The 18,400-nt window shown below is 41.9% G+C and overlaps 1 protein-coding gene across 1 annotated transcript in view; it reads right to left on the bottom strand.

Moving 5' to 3' along the window:
- The window catches only part of UVSSA (UV stimulated scaffold protein A), an 83,584-nt gene that overhangs the window by 21,629 nt on the left and 43,555 nt on the right, over positions 1-18,400 (bottom strand). The window contains exons 9-10 of the mRNA XM_019526246.1: positions 3,730-3,907; positions 2,038-2,190 (exon numbers count right to left, since the gene is read on the bottom strand). Of these exons, the coding sequence (XP_019381791.1) occupies positions 2,038-2,190; positions 3,730-3,907 (331 nt within the window). The remainder of the gene's footprint in view (positions 1-2,037; positions 2,191-3,729; positions 3,908-18,400) is intronic.

The following is an 18,400-nucleotide window of genomic DNA, read 5'->3' as shown; positions in this document are numbered from 1 at the left end:
GCTAGGGTCTGGAACCAGCTTCCAAGTGAGGTGGTGCAGGCTCCCACCCTGGGGGTTTTTAAGAGGAGGTTGGATGACCACCTTACTGGGGTCATTTGACCCCAGTACTCTTTCCTGCCATGGCGGGGTCGGACTAGATGATCTGCTCAGGTCCCTTCCGACCCTAGAAACTATGAAATTTGTAGAAATGCTGCATATGTCCCTTCTTTTATTTTTCAGTGCATTGCATTGATTTCTAACTACAGAGAAAGTCAAAGGAACCAGCCAATGCCTATCCTAATTTTTCAGTAAATATATTCTACCCAGATGTCAGTGCTATTGTGTGCGTGCAGTTACTTAAATTATCTTTGGTTAGATTGGCATATCTGTGGTTATAGGCTATAAGGTTCAGAAGTGTGCCCTCTATTTTATTAGGAAGCATAAAAATAAAACAGTACAGCACTAGGCAGACAGGCAGTGAAATATGCTTTTGATTTCACTTATGACTTGAATAACTCATTTGCAATGTAAAATAAAGCCTTACCACAGTTTGGGCGGTATCACAGACAAATGGTTCTTAAAGCCTTGCTGAAAACCTTAACCATTTTATAGGCTTTGAAGAATCTACATCACCGGACAGGCCACAGATTTTGCAGTCGGTGCGTTAAAGCCCCATGCTGTGTCAAATTTCACTCTCTGCAGTGACCCCTCCATTACCTCCTAGTAATACAAAATCCATACAGTGTTTTCCCTGATTTGGATCACAGGCACTGCCAGTCCTGTTGCTATTTTCTGAACTGTCTTTAAGAGTTTAGTCAAATTTGGGCGAATTGTGACACAAGATAATACATCAAAACCATCTAAATGTATGTCCAGGAAGGCACCAGAAAGATGAGAGGGGAAGAGCAGAAAATGGAGTTTGCTGTTCTTCTAGGAAGTGGGGATGAAAAGAGAAAATGTGATGGCACCACCCTCCAAGACGCAGATTGGAACAAAAGAACCTGTGCCAAGAAAGCTGATTTTTCTCTATATGCATATGTGGAGAAGTGAGTGATATTTTCTATGGTTTCTATACTTCCCCTGGGTTTCAGGCTGCAGCACTGTTTACGGTTTGTTTGTACAGTGTTATTACTACAGGCCTCCAACACAAGTCAATTGTGATTAAGCTTTTTTGCTTTAGTAAGAAAACCTCAAAGTTACGGTAATACCACTGAGTATATCAGAGTTTGCCTTCTTGACCGGCAAACCCAGCCTCACACTCAAGTTTTCTACTTTAAACTGACTGTCAGATGTACTGGGCCTAGAGGTCTATGATGCTTTGGGAGGCAATGTCTGCAACAGATACTGAAATCTATGCATTCTCTACTAAAGAATGTATGGATCTCTCCCCATGCCTGTTCAGGAACTGCCTTGCGAGCCAAACATGGAAGCAGAACTTTGAATACCAACTTTTTACAATAAATATTAGTGTTTTGAATGGACCTCAATGGACAGAATTGTCAGCTAGAAACGAAATAGCTAAAGGGCAAATGTAAACCCTTTTCACAGTACTGCAGATCCCGTCACAAAGCTAGCAACCACTTTGTATATAAGAAACCACAGTACCTTCTCCAGTAGGAAGAGCGATGTGCTTTGTGCTTAAGGCATTTAGTTGGGCTAGCACTGGGACATAATGCCAAGCTGGACTAGGTGCTCCCATAATAGAGATGGTTAACAAACAGTCCATGAGACAAGGGGAAGCATACGCTTTGAAAGGTAAAGGGATAGTTCACAGACTCAGAGAAGTATAGGGATGGAAGAGAGACCTCATGAGCTCATTGGGTCCAGCCCCCACTACTGTGGGCAGGAACGACTGCTGGGGTCAAATAACCCCAGCAAGGTTTGCATCTTAATTAAAATCTGAACTTCTCAAAATAGGTATAATGTTAACATTAGAATTTGCCAGGATGTTTATGGAAAACAATACTGGAAAGGAAATAAAGTTCACCTCACTTCACAACACCACAACTTTAGTCATTTTTTTTTTTTTAATCTTAAAAGAAACATCAATATATTTACTTGAGAATCTTCCCAGCAGTTGGCTGGTCCTGTCCCCAGTAGTAAAGATCTAATCCAAAAGGTATGATAGGAGCTTTAGCTCTCTCTTCTTCTTGTTTTGTTGCCTTACTGTCAGGCTCTCCTGAAGCTGTTGGCTCAGTACTTGCAGACACACTGGAGAAAGATTATAAAAAGTCAATAGAGAGCAATAACGATCACAACTGTTTCTCCGCTTTGATTAACCTTTCACACCAACACTTGCATTAGCTTAGATCCACTAGGACTTCCACTGCTTCTACTGGATTTGTTTTTTCAGGCTATAGCCTGCAAATACTGTAGTACAAGTCCAGAGTAATATACAGTTAAGCTTATCTGTACACTCCGCTCATGCTGGCTAAAAACATATTTTCCCAGTCTTGCAGGAGCCTAAAGGTCTATACGTGATGCAGCAATGGATCATACATGATGTACTATAACAGAAGCTACAGCAAGGATGGTGTTGCAAACTTAATTTAGAATTGTCTTGCTTCTGTAGATTTATGTCCATGTTTGTATTGTAGTTAAACGGGCTGCAACATCCTTTTTTTCTGTTCACTGTGTTCCATCTTATACACTTGCACCTTTGGGATGCTCAGCTAATATAAACATGGAATCAGTGGTGTTGCTGATGTCCCAAATTATAGAAGAATAAAAATTCATTAATAAAGAAAAATGAGACACGGGCAGGTGTGAAGTTTTCCTCTCCACCCAAACACCATACCTTCTAGTATCTTAGTGTAAAGAGATTTGGTTCATCATTAAATTGTTAGCTAATAACTAACTAGAGGAATGACAATTCAAGCTAATAGTACTAGTTATGTAGTGTTGGATAACAATTTTATTTGTCCCCAAATATGGAAGCATTACCATGCAGCGCCTAAGCAGTTCAGTTGCCCGCACAATGATGCTCTTAGTCACTTGCATTTTCACAAAGGGAAAGCGCTGTACTTCCTAGGCTCTTTGGAGAATTTAATCAGTACAGGGATGGCAAACTTCACGTTTCAGTTTCTAAGTTGAAAAAAAGGTGCGTGTGGGGGGGAGGGCGGTGAATAATTTATGTCAGGCTGCTAGTGTTTTCTACTGTAAGTGTCACTTTTGGAGACATCAAAACATTAACAAGTTACTGCAATTACAGCTAATGCAGGAGTCCACCATCACACACTTGCAAGCATGGCTTATATCAATCTACTGCTAAATCATATGCAGGACTGGAATTACAGCAAGCTCTGAATGGGACTGACAAAGCCAGTTCTTTGAAAACAAAATGACAGACTTCAAAAGATGGTATTTATCACTCAGTAAGTTACTAGGCAATCTGAGGGTTTTGAAACTATTTATCTTCTAACCTAGCCTTAAAATTATTATCTGCTCGGTGGCAAACCAAGCCATTCCCTGGCAAACCAAACCATTCCCCCAGTGAAAAGAATTATTATTTTTGGACAGGATCCACATGAAAAGATTTGCTGAAGATTCTCTAAATAATGATCAGCAAAGGCCAGAGGTCCAATCAATGTATGCACATCTGAGCATAAAGAAATTTTAATTTAAAATGCAAGTAAGCAGCATTGTATTGTAGCTTGCCTTATCTGTGGATATACCTTGGGGGAATACTGTTGTAACTAACAAAGCCAGGAAGACAGTGATGTTTCTAAAAAAAAATAAAATGATCACGACCTGGGGTCTAGGAGTGGGAACTGAGGTAGCTTATCTCGTAGAAGTTTCAGTGTTGCCGCTGCACATGTTGGATCGAGTTCCTCTTCATTCCTTTTTGGCTGGGACTGGGAGCTCAGAAAACTTGACCCCCCTGCTGGTTTTTTTCCTATTGGTTTTGGAGGCAACAGTGGATCTAGCCCTACAAAAAAGAACAGCATATTTAAGAGGAGAAAAACAAAAGTTTTAGACATGACATCTTACAACTATTCCAGAATCATTGTTTGGGAATGCTGGTGAAGGAGATGGGGGTATAACAACTATTTCACTACTTTCCAGTGCAGCAGCATCAATCATTTACCTTACCAATACAAGTACTAGTAGATGGGACTACATTTACTACAAAAGACTTATTCCGGTAGAAACAAATATTTGGACTATATCTGCAGTAAAACATTCTTGTGGCAGCGTACTGTATGACTAAAGAGTGATGTTACTTACAACCTGGAAAGGAAATTTAAATTAGAGATTTGTTTGAATTGCTATACTGTGTTTTTGTAGCGTTGGAGTGATGTTATAACCGTGATGGTCCAGGAATTATGCAAGAGACAAGGATTTTTGCAGGCCATCTCTCTTATTGGACCAACTGCATGGTTGGGATAGACTCAGACAAGCTTCTGAATGAAAAGCATTCTGAAATATGTCTTTATTCAACTAGAACACTCCAGCTGAAAAATGGAAATCATAAGAAAGTAGGGCTGGAAGGGACCTCACAAAGTCATTTCAAGCCCCCTGCTCAAGGCAGGGTCATCCCTGACTAAACCACCAGCCAAATGTCTGTTCAACCTGTTTTGAAAGCTTCCAAGGATGGGGATTCCACAACTTCTCTAAGTAGCCTGTTCCAATGCTTGACCGCCCTCATAGTCAGAAAGTTCCTCCTCATTCCCAACCTAAATTTCCCCTAGAGAGCTAGGGGAAAGGCTGTTGTTCCTAGTCCTGTCCCCTACAACCACAAAAAAAGCCCATAAGTAGACCATATCTTTGAAAGAGACACCCACATATTCTACAGCAGTGGTTTTTCAACCTTTTTTCATTCGCGGACCCCTAAAAAATTTCAAATAGAGGTGTGGACCCCTCTGAATTGTAAGTGTGGGTATTCACATACCTTTGATTCATCACAGTCGTCTTTCTCAGATCCTTTGACAGTTTGTGGACCCCAGAGGTCTGGGGATCAGAGGCTGAAAACCACTGCCCTACAGTAACTTGTTACTAAAACTAGAGGTGCACCAATATATCAGTCCCATATCATATTGGCACCAATAAAAGAAAAATTGACATTATCGGCAATTGTCTTTTTTTGGCCAATGTGGCCAATAATGTCACCGATAAATGCCGCGAGCACGCACGCAGACACAGCATGCACATGGCCAGGAATGCAGTCCAGCAGCTTGGAGAGCAGCGTCTGGCTGGTAAGTTGGGGGGGGGGCGGGCAGATCAAAGTCCCCATAGTGAGTGAGGGAACAGGGCAGGGGCAGGCGCTGCCCAGCCAGGGCAGGGTGGGGCAGGGCACAGGACAGATCTGTGGGTGGTTCATCTAGAAGGTGGGGTGGGGGGTGGCCCCTACCACTATGCACACCCCTGGGGGAGGCATGGGGGCATGTGCCCTCCCAGATTTGTGCACAGGGTGAGGGTGGGCAGTCTGCACCAGCCTCTTCCTGGCAGGGGGGCTGGGCCAGGGTAGGGCATGTGATTATAGCAAACTGTAGCCCACCCCATAGCTCCCCCTCCTAGTGCTGCCCCCCCACTGGGAAGAGGCTGGCGAAGCCCCTTTCCTTGAGCCGACAGCCTGTCCTTGCCCCACACACAGATCTGGGGGGCACATACCCCCCTTGCCTCTTCCAGGGATGCATGCAACAACAGGAGCTCCCACCCCCTCCTGCATGAGCTGCCCGTGACTCTGGCCTGTGCCCCACTCTGCTCCAGCTGGGGAGCACTTGCCCCTTCCCCATTCCCTCCCTCACCTTAGAGGCCTCGATCTGCCCTCCCTATGCCCCTTTCCTTCCCCACGCCCCTCCCCACCCCAGACTTACTGCCCAGATGCTGCTCTCCAAGCTGCCGGACTGCATATCGGCTATTGGATCGGTATCAGCCAATATGGCTGGTTAATAAATCAGCCATTGGTATCAGGTAAAAAAATCTTTATCAGTGCACCCCTAAAATACCCCCTCAAAACTGTGCAACAACACACTCCTAGTGGTCACTTACCTCCCCACTCTTGAAACAATTAGAAGAATCATCAAACAATCAGAGCCTACACTTGATAAAGATCAGACCTTTGGAGAAGTATTCCCAGGCCATCCACTCCTGGCTTTCAAACAACCCCCTGATGTTACCCAACCCATCACCAGAAGCAAACTTCCTCTGTTCAATAGACATCTAATGGGATGCAACTTTGCCTTAACAATAGATGTAAAACGTATCAAGACATCTCCATTGTTAAAATACTCAACACCCCACTCACCTAACAATGAATTCAACAGAATCAATGAATCTTCTAAGTCCTTTTCCCAAAAGATCGTACATCTGATCTAGTGCACCAAATGTCCTTATGGTAAATATGTGGGTAAAACTAGCCAAGAACTCTGCACCAGAATGAGCTTTCAGTGAAAAAATAGATTAATAGGTAATATGGTTGAAAGGGACCTCAGCAGACCATCACCGAAAGGATACAGACACACAAATACCAGTAGGAGCACACTTATCACAGAACAACTACTCCCTGAAATGCCTGGATTAACTAGCTCAGAGGGGCACAGTCAAATAGCCTGCCTGCTCTATGGCACTACAGCACCGCTTCTGATCACAAGGCAGCACATACAGAGCATGGCATCACTGCACATGGCGAGTGGTATAATACAGGCATGCCCTAAGCATATACACCTAAATGCCTACAAGGTTATAAGGCAGAAAGCAGGATCCTCACAACACTCAGAAGGAAGTGAGGATCTGCTGTTTTCTGGAGGCACGAACTAGTTGCTGAGTCAGCACCAGGGACAGATCTTCAGGAAGAAAAGAGACGCTACAGTGATGAAAGAAACAGAATGGTTTTATGCAGACAGATTAGACACTTGGTTTAAATTGGAATGGTATGATTAGATAAACCCTCCTGTCAGCTAGCACAGACCTCTGCAACTGAGCTAAAGCAGCAGCTCCATTAGCTGGTAGGAACAAGCACTTATTCTCAATGGCAACTAGCCACTACAGGCAAATCTGATCACCAACAAGCTACCCAGCATATAACGTTTTCACCTTTACAACAAATAAAGGAAGCTTTTGTATAAGATAAGTGACCTGAAATACAAGCTTGTAAAAGAACAAACAAAAGTCTATTGCTCTATAGGAATGAAACTGAGCAAACCATTGAAGTCTTCATTTGGAAAACATCCCACATTTGCTTTCACATTGGTTAGGATTTTCAACTCCCTTCCCACTTGTGGCATGCCTTGAATCCATATCTGGTGCTAGTGTAGCTCCATTAATTTGTCTTCACAAAGGTTGTGCTACCTTTGTGAAGATGATGGGGAAAAAAAAACAAACAAATAAAGCCCACTGTATACTTTGTATTTGCTGTGTAACAATTACCAGAGTACTTCTCAGAAGCGTTATACAAACTCTGTTGGCCTAAAATAGCAAACCTCCCAAAACAAAATCATACGCACCCAAAACATAGGAAATCTGCACAGTGAAAATGGGGAAAAGTGAAACCAGTAGGCAAGGGTGAGAGAGCAGCCTGTTATATACAGAAACTGAAAAACAAGATCCCGCATCATGTCTCAACAGTGATGAGAGGACTTGGAATAGAATTAATTCCTTCTATAACTAGATCCCACATTCAACAAATTTGGAGAAAATCACTAAGGCTCCACATTGCATCAGAACTGAATAAGCCATCAGGGCAGAACTCTGACATTATGTCCCCTCCCCCTAGGCTTTCCCTTTGTATTTAAATTCCTCTCTATTTTAAAATTTTTTCTTTCTACAAATCCAATCATAGTATCTGACGAAGTAGGCTAAAAAAATGCTTGTTCCTCTCTCCATCAGTCTCTCAGGTGCCACTTGCAGAAGCCCATGCAGTCGAGAAAGCAGGCTGCTCCATTCTGTACTAGACGGAGCTTCCAGATTCTCTTTAAGGGTCACTCCAAGTACTTTATCGTAGAAGCGACAAAGGCAGTGGGTAGACAAGGTTCTTTGGGCAGACATGTTACCTTTTGTTAGAAAATTGTTCTTTACAAGCTTATGGGCACAAACACCCTTCTTCAGGCATACAGAGAGTTTGCTGGTAAATTGTGTATGCACGTGCCAAGCTGCACATCTGAGAAAAACCTTATCTCCAGAACCAGAAAAGCTCTAACAAGACTCTCAAGTTGGAGAAACCTACTACAGAATTGAAACTAATGCACTAGTGTCTGTTACTGAATGCGACAGATGCATTGCTGGATGGCAACAGAAAAAACTATGGCACCACTCTCTCACTCCTTCCTACCTCCTACCACACCTTTCATTTGTCAACAGGAAGCAACAAACATGGTACACACTCAGCATACTTTGGATGATGGTCTGGTGAACGTGTTTGATGTGAGGACCTTAACAACCATAAAAACGTACTCATTTGCTTTGATATAAGCATTGCAAAATGGACTGAAAACTGGCTGAAAAACCATAGATAACAGTATGGATAATTAAAAGTAATAGGATGAAAATGAGCAGAAGAAAATCTAAGCTAAATATCAAGGAGAAAGGATCTTAACAGTGAAGCCCATTAGGCTGTGGAACAGTCTTTTAAAGAACCTGATACAGACTCAACACTGAAATTTAATTAAAAACAGCACTTCAGGACATGTCTACATGTTCAATTAATGTGCTTTAGGTAATGCACATTAAATCTCGAACCTCCAGGTACCTATACATGAGCAGCGAGGCTGCTCTGACACACTGGAATTCCAGCACGCCACAGCAGAGTTGACTGAGTCTAATGGAACATGGCAATTATTGCACTCCAGCAGCTTTCTGTCTTGTGTATCAGCGTTCCCGTGCTTAAAAATGGCAGTGGGGGCACATGAACTATAGCTCATCGAACAAACTTTAGCTCAAGTGCCCTGGCCACCATTTTCAAGTGCAGGAAGGCTAATACATAAGACCCTGCGACTCTAATTAGAGCAGCAGTCGAAGCCCCTCTGAGTAAAAGTGCTGCCCCCTTTCCCCCCTCCCACTCCCAAGCATGTGTAAAAATGCCCTCCATTCTGAAGTACTAGAAAAATGCACATTAGCCTATTTTAATGCACGTTTGCAAAACAGCATGGGTTTTTTGTACTTTAATGCACATTAAAATAAGCTAATGCCCGTAGAAGCACACATGTAGATGCGCCCACTGACGAGAACAATTCTGAACTCACAAGGTTTAGATAGGAAGATGGAATAACTTCAATCATATACAACTTCCATCATAATTACCACAACTAGCAGCGGGTAGAAGCTTTCTGATTGTTGCTTTGTACTACAGAAAAACTCAACTCATCCAATAAGAGAAGGCTCAGTTTAGAACTATTTACTTCCCCCAGTTATAATTTATTTATAATATATTAACAGTTATAACAGATATACTTTTTGATGAACTATGCACAGGACAGGAACAATTTTCATTCAGATTTTTTTTTAAAGGACAAAAATCTACAATTTTGAGAGTACTTTTATTTACATTATCTTTAAAAAAAAAAAAAGCAGATAGCTCTTTTTCCTCCTGAGAATGTATATCTTCAGCCAAAATACTTTTACTCCCCCCATCCCAATTGATTTCCTACACGGAATATTTACAGCATAATTGCTCACTTATCATCTTGAGTTATACAGACACACAAACACACAAAGAGGAAAGGCAGAAGAGATGCACAAACAATGTGACATTTCAGATAGATAATATCACAACCAAACGATCAATATGAGAACTCTCCAGGGTTACAAGAACAAAATATTTTTCATTGAATTGTTATTTTAAACCATTGAAAGCAAGACAGCCAAGGGTAAATACACTGCTAATGTATTAAAAACACCAATAGTTTTAAGAAGTGCCCTGTTTAACATTTGTTTATAAAATTAGTTTTGCTGCCAAAATAACAGCAAGAATCCCCAAAGCAGATAGCATTCCTGGGACATGTAAAACATTTCCGTTTGTATTATAAACACATTGTGATGCAAGAAGTAAAAGACTTCTACTGAATTAGGCACTCCTTGGATTTTGTCAAGTGTAAGTCCAGTCTCTGGGTTCAAATTTGTTCCAATACTTACTTTGAGAAAGAATCATAAAAATGTTCAAATCCCCCTTTTTGTTTAAATTGACCAAATGGCACCTATTTGCCTGAAGCAATAAAGTAGACAGTGTTCAAGAGATAAATCGATAGTAGGAAATAGAGAGGCTGGGGTTTCAGCTGAAAGTTAGGCTGCTGAATGCTGACATTATTGATTTTAGCTAGTTCAGCTGGCCTTGTAATTAAAATGTAAATTTGAGAAAGAGATTATGTCCTGACAGAAATGGTGGGATTAGGGGTAGATAAAAGCCCCTCAGTGAAAATTCAGAGAAAGAAATGAGAAAGAAAGAGCACAGGATTCCTCAGCTGTGTGGATTTAGACTAAATCTAACTCCTTCAGATGCACCTACGTTTAACTGAGAAAACAGATACAGAATATAAACAAGTACTATGGACTGCAACTTTCCTGAAGGAATTTGATATTTAATTCCTATTTCACATTTTATGGAGTTTTCTTCAGGCCAAGTGTGTAGCATTCACATAAACACACACAGCCTTGCAGAACTGGCAGGAAAATACAGCAGCCCAGGCACAATATGATCCATCTATTCTTAACCATGATGATAACGGGAGGACCCCCTGCCCCCAAAAGATATTTTACTCACCGAATAAAATGTTTCCTGTAGGCGTGACCACGCACAAATAGTTACTCGAGAAAAATTCCCCAGGTTGATTATTCCTGCTGTCTTGTTCCAAGAAACCATCCTGATCTGGGACAGATGCTTACGAATGCAGTTTAATGAATCGGGGCCTGAAAAGGAATATTCAGGGACAGAACCTGTCCTACCACTTTCCTGCTGCTTGTCTCAGGCAAACATGACCGAGGACAGGAAGGCTATTCCTCCTTTCAGCTGTAGAGATGCACAGTCCTCCATCCTTTTGATGGGGAGCCTTAGCACATGCCCAGTTTTGACATAGTGTAAGGAGAAGACAACTACCTGAACCAGTTCAGCTGCCTAATAGGCAATAATCTCAACTTCAGCATGAAGTCAACAACAACTTCTACTCTAGCAGGCCGGTGGTTAGAGCACTTGCCCAAGTTCCCCTCTGCCTCAAGAGGTTTGAACACACATCTCCCACATTTGCTCCAACCACCAAAGTATGGGAGAAAGCATCCTTCATGCCTTCCCATTGAGGCTTGCCCACTGGGAGCCTGGAAGAAGAGTCACGAGAGAACAAGAGAAAGCCTAACTTTGTGCTGCCCTGCCCTGCTCCTATGCCCAGTGGTGTCTAGGCTTTTTATCCACTACTTCATTCCAAAGGCATGACTTACACTGGGGTAAATCTGAAGTAAATGCCATCATTTAAGTAATGGCACTATTCTGGATTGCACTTTGGTAAGAGAGGGTAGGATGTGAGCCCACGGAGTTGCATCAGTGCATGTTAGAGACAACTCCAACCTATAGTAAAAAGACAGATCTGAAAACAAATGCATCAACAACAATTAGCGTGCTCACTCAGCCTTCTTCTTAAAGGTGAATGAGTGGTGACAGAGGTCATGAAAGAAGAGCAATTCCAGGAGAGGTTTGAAAACGGAGAGTAGCTGATGCCCCCAGGTAGGGTGGACAGAGGCCTGAAAAAATAGTGAATATTGTGGGTTTTGTTTTTCTGAAATGAAAGTCAGAGACCTTGAGTTTTGCTACGCACAAACCATGAAGCTTTCTTTTCCTATCTCCAAACACAGGAGCATGCCATTTTTTGTTAATGTTTGGCAGTAAAATCTTCCAGCAGACTTTCCTGTATGCAGAAGCTCTGTAATGAGGACTACCCTGAAGTTTCCAAGTAGCAGGGTATGGGGGGATACATCACAGCCCCACTGGAAGGGCTTTACGAGCAGTGGAATATCATGCAAAGAAGCCTACTCTCTGACCACAGCAGCCCAAGCCAAAATGTATAACCAGCACTAGGAGCAAGAGCTCCTTCCCAGGGCAGTACCCACCTCACTGGACCAAAGTGCCAGACTCTCTTGCCTTGCTATACCTCAGCCACATAAATCTCTCCCTGTTGACTCCAACAGTCAGGGTGGCCTGGTGACTGGGCACTACTCAGATATGAGATCCCTCTCTCAGTGAGGCAGGCCTACACCTTAGGTCTCTGATGTCTTGGGCAAGCACCTTACCTTACGGTGGATATTCTGGGTCACTTCTGAGCAAGGCCAAATCTAGAAGCACAGAGCTTAAAATGGAGGAGCGTAAGGATCTAGACTTTCAGGCTACTGCACAGGGCAAAACAGAATTATGCTTAGTGATTTAGACAGCTACATCTTTGTAAACACCACTTGTACATCTGAAAGATAAAAAAGGAGCTAGTCCTTGGTCTTCATCTTTTTAATCAGCATGTTTTAACTCAAGTATTTTAACTTTTCCCTATGAGAGGTGAGGGACATGTCAGTAACCTTAAACACATCTAATATAGTGGTAGAAAGCTCACAACAACTGCTGTCCATGGAGCCCTAGGCCACGTCCAGACAAGCGTGGACATTTGGTTCCCCAAGGACAACTAGTGGCAGCGCACCTTGTGCCACCACTAGTGGTGTCCCTGGGGAATGCCCATGCCATGTGCTATTTGGCGTGCAGGTTACCCCCGGTGGGGTAGGTGAGGCTGAAGCCACCACTGAGCTAGCCCCACCAGCTTGACCTGGGGCCGCTCAGCAAAGGCCTATATACTCATCTTACCTTGCTGTAATTAACACCTTGAAATATATGCAAAGTAGGGGTTTTTTTGTAATGCTGTGACAGAGATCAGAACTTTGGTTCTTTTGCATTGTTATAACAGTCAAAATTGTTTAATGTAAGATGGGCATTCTATATCAGATAAGTCTGGCAGAGCTCTCTATAAGAGAGAAGAGACAAGTGTGAAACAGTACATGAAAATATTTCCTTGTAGCTAAAAAGAAATGATTTTCATTCCAGTTCATGAATGTTTGTTTCCATGTTATATCTTCATGCCATGTTTTGCCTTAAATCTTTTATACTGCTACTATTAACAACTTCTACAGTAGGATTTTAGTTCAGATGTAAGATTAGAAAGCAGAACTATTGCTCTATACTGTAATTACTCATGCTGTTTTCCTGCTTTCTAGCTATCCAACTCAACAGCGTCTAAAAAAGAAGAGGAGCAGGGAGAGGCAAGAGTTGGACTAGTAAATTGTATAGCTTTCATATATTTTATTGGATGTTATGTACAAGAGCCTGGCTATTGTGGTCAGATGCCACAGAAGGAAGTGCATGTGGATTTGACCATACCATCGCTGAAATCGTACCACTGTCCAGATATTAGTCTTTCCTTTTAACTGATGTCTTTACTATGGGCTAGTATGCAAGTCTGTGAGTAGATACGTACTGATGCTATAGTATTTCTGAAAAATAAAGCAGGAGGAAATGACAATAGTACAGTCTCTCAAGGGCTTCTGAACTAGACTGGACCAAAAAAATTATCCAAACACTAGCAAAATGTACTACAAAGAACAACCCTGCGTTAGATTTTTCCACCACTGTGTGCAGTTCTGGTTAAAACCGAAGTGGAGAAGTTAAGAGGGTCCAGAGGTGGGAAACAAAGATGATCGAGGGCTTGGAAGGTAAGTCATATGAGGAGAGGCTGAAGGAGCTGGGCATGGTCAGCTTGCGAAAAGGTGCTTAAGAAAGAACATGACAGCAGTCTTCAAATACTTGAAGAGCTGTATAACAAGGGACCCTAACTCTGTTACTCAGCTGAGAGGGAAAGAGAAAGGGATCGGAGCAGTCAGTCTGAAAGGGAAGGACTCATGCTAGGGTCCTTTACAAGAATGGAGCAACAGGAACAGAGGCTGCCCTTTAATTAAGAGATTAAATACCCTGAACCAGCATGAGAACAGGCAGGCAATTGGCAGGGGAAAGAGGCTCTTGGTCACATAAAAAACCCTTCCCAGAGGCCATCAGAAGAGGGGTAGAAAGAGGGAGAGAGAGAGGGAAGTGGGAAGGGCAGAGACCTGGCAGCTCTTGTGTTATGGGCACTGGGAACCCCAGTGGCCCAGCGGCTGAGAGCTCAGGGGCAGCACACTAGTGTGGCTCACCCCCTCTTGTGATGTGTGTTTACTTAGTGAGAAGACTTCTGTTAAAGCCCTAGCACTTTTCCTTTTCTTTGCTGTATTGTTCCCAGAGGGAAGACTTTGTTAAGGCTGCAGCTTACTTTTATGTTAAAGTTAAGCCTGGTGGACTGGGTGTGGCTGTAGGGGTGAATGTAGAGGCCACAGTGAGGTGCTGGTGGGGTGCACCAAGGCTTAGTATCCGACCAGGGTAGGGTGTACGCTAGATCTGGCCAGAAGCCAGGGCCCATAGCCCAGGAGGGGAGAAACTAGGGTCAGGGACAGAGTCCGAGAGGCCTGGAGCTCATGAATCAAGCCCTGGTGCATTGGGCCTAGGCTGAGGGAGCCCAGCTAGAAAGAGGGAGCAGAAGCCTGGGAAGGCCAATACCCCAGCAAGTGCTTGGAGGCCCGAGTAGGACAGATTGAGGCAAGGTGCCTCCTGGGAATGATAGCTAATAACATCTGCAGGCATGGGGGTGCCTGGACCTCACAATTATTGCCCCTAAGGCCCCTGGGGCCTTAAAAGGCAAGGCCCAGCCTGGAGAGTTCAGGACAGAGAAACCTGGAGGATAGCACACCAGGCAAAGACACCTAGGAAGAGGCAACCTGGTCTCTGCAAACAACCTCCCTAATTAAGAAAAAACATTAAAGATCAAGTCATTGCAGGTGAGAGACAGGACGCAAAGCAGAGACCAGGAATTGTAAGCAGGTGGGTCCAACCACTAAGAGACCTCTGACACCGGGCAGATTGCCTGAGTCTGCTACAAGCACCTTTTCTCTCTTGCCGTAGAGAAGAGACTGTAGACCAATAGCCTGTAGTTACAGTCCAACTACTACTTACTTAATGGTACTCTTTTTCCAAACTTTTAATGCCAGGGTGAAAAGCTAATGCAATAAGATTGTTTTGCTTTTTTAAAGAAATGATTCTAATAGAAACTTTCCTCAGCTTTTAAGAAGCTGACTGAACGGTGCACATAAACTTTCTCGTGTGAAGCATGATTAACGTATTAATTGTTCCATAAATTGCAACATTACACATTCAGCCAATTTACGGCATGATAAAATGGCAAGTCAGCCACAAAGATGTTCCATATTTAACATGTTCAACAGAATGTGGAACATCTTTGTGGCTGGTTTGTATTGCACTTTAAATTAAATGTATAGTATGTGTCCCAGACCTGATGCTGCACTGTGCCTGACAGGAACAGGATTTTTTGGGATGAAGCATAAAATTCCTCAGATTCTGACTGTGCCATTCATTATATTAACATCTGCCAAGAGCTGCTATTACCATTTTATGTAAGGTAGAAGCACAGACTTGTTTTTAAATGAATAGAGCCCTAGTTTTCACCTTGTTAGCAGCATTCCTGGTCAAAAGTAGAAGTGATGACTATTTCCAAAGCAGAAAATCAAAAAAACAACAACAAAAAAACCCCAGTAGCAAAGTAGCACCATCTACTTTCATAGTCTTCAATTCTTTACATCTGAATGCATGCATTTTCCAGATAAAACCTACTTAACCAGCTATTTTACACTCTTCTCCAACAGCACAGCGCAATTAGAATGGCTCTACAATACTGCAAGATGCCTGGCCTCTTGTCCTACTACAGACATCAGGTGCAAGTGTAAATAAGGATTATACAAATGGGAGGTCGTTAAAAGTCTGGTAATGCTAATTTGGCATGACACCCCTAATGGGTTATATCTTCACACTCCAGTTACCTAATCACCTAAATTCTTTTAACAAATTTACATTTCATCTTACACATGGCGATTCAAACCGACTTGTCCAATTCTCCCTCCATCCAAACAGTTCCATGTCAACCCCAGCTCTATATGTTATTCATTATTGACATTATTTTTTGGTTGCAACACATAACTATTCAGTCTCCAAGAAGCTTAGCCCTTGGCACAAAATCTATAAGATTTCAGTAGAACAACAACATTTTGCTTACGATAAAAAAGGGTATCTGAACTGGAAATTAATTTTGCTGGGAAATACTTTAATTTTTGCAAAGAGAAATCAAAAGGAATAAAATTACTTTCTACAATGTGACATTTTGGAGTACTATGTTATGAATTTCAGTGGTTGTGTTTTACATCTCTGTTTTATTACACAACATAAAAAGTTAATTTGAGGAGCTGCTCAGTTTTTATTGTTTATTCAGGTGCAGCAGAGAGGAGAAAAGAGCCTTAAAACTGTTCAACTTCCTACAGAACAGTAAGAACATATTTAAAGTGGAAGGTGTAATGCTGCAATTAAGAGATTCCAGTCATATCAGACTTTTGACCTGGGATTTAAAGTTCCATCATTGCTTAGCTGATCAAACACACTCTAGACTATGCAAGGCTAGCTATATAAAGTTGTCAAAATTATCTATGGGTTAATTATTGTAATTTTTTTGTCTCTGCACACACACACACACGTGTATACACACGCGCACACATAATTTTTAAGTAAGTTAGCTCTATTCAGATATTTACTGGTTTAGAAAACTGGAACCTATTACAGGTGGATATACCCTTAATCAAAATCATTTTTAAAAATAAAAGCCCAACAAGACTTGTACATAGTAGAATACACAAAGCTTCCTGTGTAAAATCAGAAAAATTTCAGTGAACTTCACTGTGCCATTCCATAACTATCAAATTGGGCCCAGCGACATACAAATCTTGGCTGATTCAGAAAAACCCTTACACTCATTCATTCATTCTTACATACTGAAAAGCTTTCCTGAATAAGGATTCTTTCTTGAATTGGTGTCTTAAAGCAGGGGTGTTGGTTATACACCCCTTAAAGCAGTACATTTAACCACTACCAAAGGAGTCATAGAATCATAGAAAATGAGGGTTGGAAAGGACCTCAGGAAATCATCTAGTCCAACTGCCTGCTCAAAGCAGGACCCACTATACCCCAGTCCATTTTTCCTTTGTGCATACAACAGAGATATTCACTGGGAGAAACAAACTTCTAAAAGAAATACCAACATGCATAAGTGACTTCAAAAGGAAAGAGTGACTATTTACTGGATATCTGCTGCTTCAGTAAAAAAGAACTTGCCTTTCTTTAGGTGTATTTTTATCCTAATGAAGAACTGACTAATTTATTCCATATCGATTTTTACACAACCATCATGACTGCAGTATGTGACTGCCTGTAGTGCATTGGAGATATATCTAACATCTATCATGCATGTTTGTTCTTTGTCATCCTTTGCCTATTGGGAGAACTGCATATGCACTAAAGTGTTTTGTTTGGTAGGTTTGATAAATTTAACCAAGTGCAATTATTGCTACGTGCTAGAGAAGGCAAGGTTGTTGGAGTGCATGTCATACTCAGGCTGGAAGGAAATGAGAATTACACTGACTGTTTCTATCCTGTGTTATGGATCATGTGTAAAAGCACATGTAGAAAGTCAAATTCCAGGGCTTGGTATTATTAAGGAAAAAATGTACTAAATACAGTCTTAGATTACAAACAAAAAAGACCGTAGCTGTAACTAACAACTAACCTAACTGCCCATTTATTCACTCTCTTCTTATTAAAGCCTGCATGCTTTCTTCCATCAGCCCCCTATACATGGAGTGCTCTCCATGCTGATCTATCCTTGCCTCCTTCAAATCCCATTTCAAGACCAAACAGCAATGTCAAACCTGCAAGGTTCAGCCAGCATTGAGACACTTATGTCAAGAGGCATTTGGGGCAAGGCAATGTTTACTGATAAATCCAGATTAGATTGACTTACATAAAAATATATATCAAATATATAAACATATTATAACCCCCCCTTGCCTACTCTTAACTGAATTGCTTGTTTTAAGACTGAGAGATCCCTTAGTTCACATATTCATACAGGCTTGTTTGAGGTCTCTGGGCACTACGGCAATATAAATAATAAATAGTAATGATCACTTGATTTTTAAGGCATTAGCATAACTATATCAGAAGTCTTCCTTGTGCTGATGGAGATAACCACTGCAGATGAACAGTTAATATCACTACAACGACCCCCACCCCCGCCCAAACACCACTTAAATCAGTCTAAGTGGTGTGAGGCAGTCAAAAGTATAAGGTTAGTCTAGTCATCTCCTTCTGGGTTTACAAATGCACACACCACGATATTACCAAAAAAAAGGAGGGATCTACCTTCGTACAATTAAAAACTACAGCCCAGCTTTCCAGCAGCCCAAACTACACACACACACACACACACACACACACACGAAAAAAAAGAATAAAAGAAAGGAATGGAAATGAACCCCCCCCCCC

The sequence above is a fragment of the Gavialis gangeticus genome, unplaced genomic scaffold (genome assembly GCF_001723915.1).
Source record: "Gavialis gangeticus isolate Ggan-Ray unplaced genomic scaffold, GavGan_comp1, whole genome shotgun sequence".
NCBI lineage: Eukaryota > Metazoa > Chordata > Crocodylia > Gavialidae > Gavialis > Gavialis gangeticus.
Note: the sequence above shows the minus strand (reverse complement) of the source record. Positions and strands in the feature narration are given on the sequence as shown.